The sequence below is a fragment of the Diabrotica undecimpunctata genome, chromosome 2 (assembly GCF_040954645.1).
Source record: "Diabrotica undecimpunctata isolate CICGRU chromosome 2, icDiaUnde3, whole genome shotgun sequence".
NCBI classification, from domain to species: Eukaryota; Metazoa; Arthropoda; class Insecta; order Coleoptera; family Chrysomelidae; genus Diabrotica; species Diabrotica undecimpunctata.
In genome coordinates, this window is record NC_092804.1 from 164,876,777 (window position 1) to 164,883,068 (window position 6,292).

Genomic DNA, 6,292 nt, shown 5'->3' on the forward strand with positions numbered 1-6,292 from the left:
AGCGGTTTTAGAATTCTAATTATTTTTTTTTTTAAATTCTCAGATTTAAAAAACTAGTACTTTATTGACCAGCATTGTGGAACCCTACTTCATAAACGTAATTTGGAAAAATTAAATAACTCAAAAAAAGTTAGCCCAAATATCTCTGCCGGATAGTTTAAGCAGTTCAAAAAAAAAAGGAGGAAGACGCATTTAAATTTGATTTATGATTGAGTTAGAGGGCAATTTTTTGTATATTCTCGTGGATGAAACGAGAGATGTATGCGGCAGGTATATAGCTAATTTAATGATTGTAATTTTAAGCGAAAACTTTGCGAGAAAACCTTATTTAGTTGCCGTTAAAGAATTGGGAAAAACAAACAATTTAACAATAAGTCGATTTACACAAGATAGTTTAACAAACCTCTTTTTACCCAACGCTATACCAGTGAATAAAATAGTTATAATGCTTTCAGATGCTGCGGCATATATGTTAAAAGCTGCTGTTAATTTAAAGATTTTTTATCCTAATTTAATTTATTGCACCCACGGGGTAAATAGAATTGCTGAAGAAATAAGAAATCTGTTTCCGTTGGTAAATAATTTTATAAATTTTATGAAAACAGTTTTTGTAAAGGCTCCGTTGAGGGTGCAAATATATAAAGAAAGACTTCCCGGTGTCCCTTTACCACCTAAACCAGTAATTACAAGGTGGGGAACCTGGCTCGAAGCAGTTTATTTTACTTTGAACACTGCAATGAAATAGAATTAGTTATGTCAGAATTTGATGATGATATTTCCGAAGCCATTCGAGAAGCAAAAAAAATATTAAAAAACCCCAAATTAAAACAGGAACTCGCTTATATCAATGGCAATTATAAATTAATAGTTACCACAATTACCTTATTAAAAAAACAAGAGATAAATTTATGTGAGTCAGTAAAATTAATAGATAATTTAAAGACGAAAATTAAATCGGCACCTGGTAGTAACGGTCAATTAATTAAAAAAAAAATGAAATAAGTTTTCGACAAGAATGAAGGTTTTTCGTTTTTATCTAATGTTGCTAAAGTTTTGAATGGGACATTTTCCGAGAAATTTCAAATTATGCCAGATTTATTATCCGTTCTGAAATATGCTCCAATTACATCTGGCGATGTAGAACGTTCGTTTTCAATGTACAAATTAATTTTAAGGGATCGAAGACATAGTTTTAAGACCAAAAATATTGAAAAACATTTAGTTGTTTCTATTAATGATAAAATTTTATGTGGTTACAATGTTTAATTATTAATTTACAGTTATTTTGTTACTAGTTTATTTATACTAATGTTATGATTATGGTGTGTAAATATACCTGCCTTAAGTTATTATTACGTTAATTCAGTTTGTACAATAAATAATAAGTTATATTCCTTTATTGCCTATACTTTGCCTAAATGTTAATATTCCTGCCTTTTTTAATAAAAATATTTGCCTATATAGGCGCCTTTTTCTTCAATTTTTGTTGCCTTCAAATCCGAGCTTTAGACATAAGACTACAAAAACCCCCTACAAAAGACTCTAACGGGGTTATATTGCACGATCTTGGTGGCGAGTTTATACTTCAATGACTTCATGTGAGATGATATTCATTCCCTCAAATCGCTGGTACAGAATGTCCAATATAGCATAGGCTGTATGGTACGTAGCACCGTCCTGTTAAAACCACATATCGCTGGTATCTATACGAATTGAGCCTAAAAGAATTTGGTAACCATCGACCTGTCCTCACTGACCTTTTGGTCACTCATTCTGTATGGAATGGACGCCTAAGCATTAAAGTTAAATATCATGAGATGGCTAAAAGCTCTTGAAATATGGCTTTATTACAGAATGTTTGTAATATCATGGACACAATGGATCGGGCAGTATTAAACACCATAGAGAGAGGTTAAAACTAACAACAACGAATACGAAATAACAAAGAATATAAATAATTCGTACCTAGCCCATATAATGAGAATTGACAAATAAAACCAGAACGAGATAAAAGAATAATGTCGTGGTTTCGAAATATCAGAACTCAAACAGCTATGAACGTTTGACAATTAAAGTAGTTTGTACATTAAATGGCGATTGCTTCTTTAAATATTCAGATCATGATGAATAACATCGTTTGACACACACCAAAGGGCATTGCAGACATCACGAAGGATTTTTTATTAGAATCTTCGTAGTTTTGCATATTTGTGTTACTGGCAGTCCTCCAGATTTAAATTCTGTTTATCCATACCGGTCGTAGTGGTGTCTTATAGAGAAGAAGTTTGTTTTGTATACCTGACTTCCGATTCATAAACGAGTACATTTTTTTGTAAATCATGTTGGAGCATGTTTTGTAAAATATGTAAAGCAGTTTGTACCATATATGTTTTCCCTATTTTAGGTGATTGTCTATGTAGTTAACTAGATATCTGATATCGTTTCTAGCAGATAGTAATTTTCGGTTTATAGATACCTCTCTATTTAACAGTTCTCTCTATTTAACGTGAAGGTGGTGTGAGTCAATTTAATATTATTCACTTTGACACGCCATAGTTTTAACCAATTTTCTAATTGGTCCAAATGGTTTTGTAAATTTCTGTATGCTAATCTTTGATTCACACGAGTGGCCATTATTACGTGATTATCTGCATCCGTAGCAATTGTAGTAATATTTGTAGTAGGAATGTCAGCTGTGTACAGTAAATATAGGGTTGAACCGAGTGCGCTACCTTGAGGAACTGCTGCCGAGATCGAATATAGGGGAGTGCAAGTTTCGCTGTCATTAATTAACAAGGATCTATCTGTTATATATGACTGTAGAATTTTGGCTACAGGATAAGGACACTTCCAGAACCAGGGCATTTCCAGAATCCAATCACGTTGTGATTGGATTCTGGAAATTGGACTATCACCTTGTTAAATGCCTACGAGATATCTAAGAAGGCAGCTATACTGTAGGCGTTTGAGAAAGTCTACGAGAAAATTTAATTTTTTCTTTATTGTTGCCACAGTTCTAGCGTATTATCTATTCAGCTGTTGATTTTTGCTTGTAGATATCCTGTTTCTTCTATTATTACTTCTAAGTTTTAAAAGTATTAACTTAATTTTTTTTGCTTTAATTTCTATTTTAGGTTTATTAGGTTTATTTTATTAAGTTCTTGTATTTCCTCTTATTTTTGCATAACTTTTGGTTTGTTAATATTTATCTTTATTCCCTTTTCATTAAGGTACTTTTTTCCATATTTTCAAATTATTCTAAAGTTCCCTTTCAGTTTTTGGAATTAGTACAAAATATTACTTCTTCCGAGGTCTCTCTCTTTGCAGCTGTATATACCCTATGTTAAATATTAGACATTTTTATTTTTAAATGAGACCTGGCAATGCCCAATATTTTTAATCTTCGCCAAATTTTAAAATAAAGTTTACAGTTTTTTTTAAATATAATTGCTAAATTAATAGGCATTAATAGCCAACAATTCACATAAATGGTCCTTATAGCCTGGTGAACTAACAGCAGAAAACTAACTATGGTTAATGGTTTCAATATATTCTGCCATATCGCTTTTCCTTTGGTAATTTAATACTTTTTGATGAATAACCGATAACATTGTCTGAGAAAGGGACATGGTCTACAACAATGTCATTCCAGTAAGTGTAGAAAAAGTGCCAAGTCGCAGAATACTCTTTTACACATGGAATCGGAATCTAGGGAAAACTCTGAAGGTTGCTTGTAAAATTCATCCACAACCATACAAAAGGAAAATGCCGTTACAACTTCTGCCTGTTAATCTCATTGCTCAATATTTCCTCAAACCTTGTTCTCAACTGCCTTAGTAAATATTCTCGACAACAATGCTCAAACGCAAATCTGTAGAATTCTTCTTGATAATACCTCTCGATGTAGTTTTGTAACTAATAAATTGTATGATAAGCTAAATCTTCCAAAATCTAAAATACAAGCTTTATTATCTGGTACTGGCGATTCTTCTTCCAAGAACAAATGTAATAATTGCGTCTTTGCATTGATACTGCCTGGACCGGTGGCTTTTCCGTTCTTCTGAGCTTTTACTGCATAAATAACTTCTTTTTTGTTATTTTTGGACCTTTTTCATTTATTCGATTTTCCTTGCATGGCGGAGAACAAGGTCTATCATCGTCAAAAGTGTCTGAATGTATTCTTTCTATCTCTCCAGTTTGTCTTTTGTACCTATATTTATCTCGTTATTATTATTTCTTTATATTGTTTCTTGTCTCTTTCTCTGTCTATCTGTCAGTTCTTTTAATTTTTTATGGACTTTAAAGATTTATCTTTCCTAAAGTTGTTCACTTTCTAGGCATTTGGTTAACATCCAGTTTTCTTTAGATTCTCTGCACTTTTTTCAACGAGTCAATGATTTTGTTGACTTGTTTGTATTCTATTGGGTTTGTTTTATGTTTTCGTCTTACGTGCAAAAGGTCCATGATCTCTTGCGTAATCTATTTTTCTTTTTTGTTGTTTTTCGTAAACCCGATGTCGTCTTCTTGTATCTTTATTATTTTCATTTTTAGAGCAGTCCATGTTCTTTTAACATCGGTCTGTACCAAATTATCTATCGTTTTTATTTCTTTCTCAACCTTGATACTTTTTTATTTTTCTTTACAGGGTTCTTCAGTTGTGAGATGTCTCTTTTTCGTGACACTTTTTCTATTTTAACTTTAAGGAACCTTTTTAGTCTAACATCAATTGTAACTAGATCTTGATCGCTATGAATGTCAGCTCCAGGATATATTTTAGTAGATTAAATGTATTTCTTGAAGTTGTTATCGAACAAAATTTTATTTCTAACAATTTTATCTTTTCTGTGTGAAGATCATTTCCAAGTTTATAGCCTTCTAGGATGTTGTTTGAAGAAGGTGTTGGCTACTAACAGGTTGTTCTCTACGCAAAAATGTACCAGTCTATCACCCCTATTGTTTCTGATACCAAGACTGCTCCTGTGTTATCTCCTTCAGACCACGACCAATTTTGGCATTAAAGTCTTCCATAATCATCATTATCTCGCCTTTTTTTGTCAGTCGCATTATTTCATCTATATTGTTAAAAAAATTTTCAATTTCTTCCTGTATGTTCTCCTATACGTTTGTTAAAAGTTCTACCAGTAGAACCAATGTAAGTTTTTGGACAGTCGCCACATTTTTTTTTTTTTTATTTTTAATTTCTAAGTCTGTCTAAGTGCTTTTTCTTTCGTCTCTTGTTGTTTTTTATATATTTGCCCAAGCATATCGTCACCTAATGTAAACTCAATATAGGTAAAGAGTGCTCACCACTGGGTGTGGCTTCCACTACGTCATTTTTCCTGTCTTTTAAAGGTATTGTTTATTTTATATTGATAATAGATTACAATAAACGAAGGAAATTAAAAAAATCTATGCAATATTTAACTTTTAACAGCTTTTAGCAACTTTTAATTACAATAACTGAATGTTTAGTCAGATTCTCATAAATAAAATATATTTTTTTTAACCAACAGTTTATGGTGAAGTTTTTTAGCTTAAAAATACACCGAAATAATTTCATGAATAGCTTTAGAAAAAAGATATATAGATTTTTTAAATTACTGCTTGTGTTTTGTACTTCAGTATTTATCCTTATCTTATTATGTTATAAAACTATAAAAATGATATAGAAGTTATTTAAGAATTAATAAGTATATAAAAAATTGACATTTTAGAATTTATAAAATGATAGTAGGTTGCATTGAGTATTATTAAAATATCACTATCATTATCAAAATGTAGTTTTGTCAGTAAAAAAATTAGTTAATTCCAAATATTACTCTGATTGGTTGATGAATAAGATATTTAAGAAAAAAATATGACTTTACCTGCTGGATATCGTTGACTATTTTCTTTTACTAAATCTACACCACCAAAAAGCGCTTCTTTGAACTCTTCAACATTTGCACACTGAGGAAACTTCCCGGAAATTCCTGTGATAACAATTTTGTCATTTTCCACAATATCTTTCATGATTTTAAAATATCATACCACGTTAAACAAAAGTAAAAAACAGACTAACAGAATCCGATCATACTGTAAAATATTTATTAGTTATTGATTTTTTTATTTCATAAGTCAAAGTGTCATTTGTATATATTAGCACAATTTAGTCGCTGCATTGAATGCTAATTTTCCGAGGACTAAGAGACGGCAAATTTTGCAACAAACTGCAAATTTACTGATAAGTTTACTGCTTGTCTAGTATTTTCATTCATGACATTATCATTCATGACATAAGCACATAAGCCTA

General features: G+C 31.0%; 1 protein-coding gene across 1 annotated transcript in view; it reads right to left on the bottom strand.

Annotated features, from left to right (window-relative positions):
- Positions 1-6,055, bottom strand: part of LOC140433979 (fatty acid synthase-like) — an 84,313-nt gene extending 78,258 nt beyond the window's left edge. Inside the window, 1 exon segment of the mRNA XM_072521949.1 lies at positions 5,868-6,055. Within this exon segment, the coding sequence (XP_072378050.1) occupies positions 5,868-6,012 (145 nt within the window). The 5' untranslated portion in view covers positions 6,013-6,055.
- Positions 6,056-6,292: the final 237 nt, after the last annotated feature.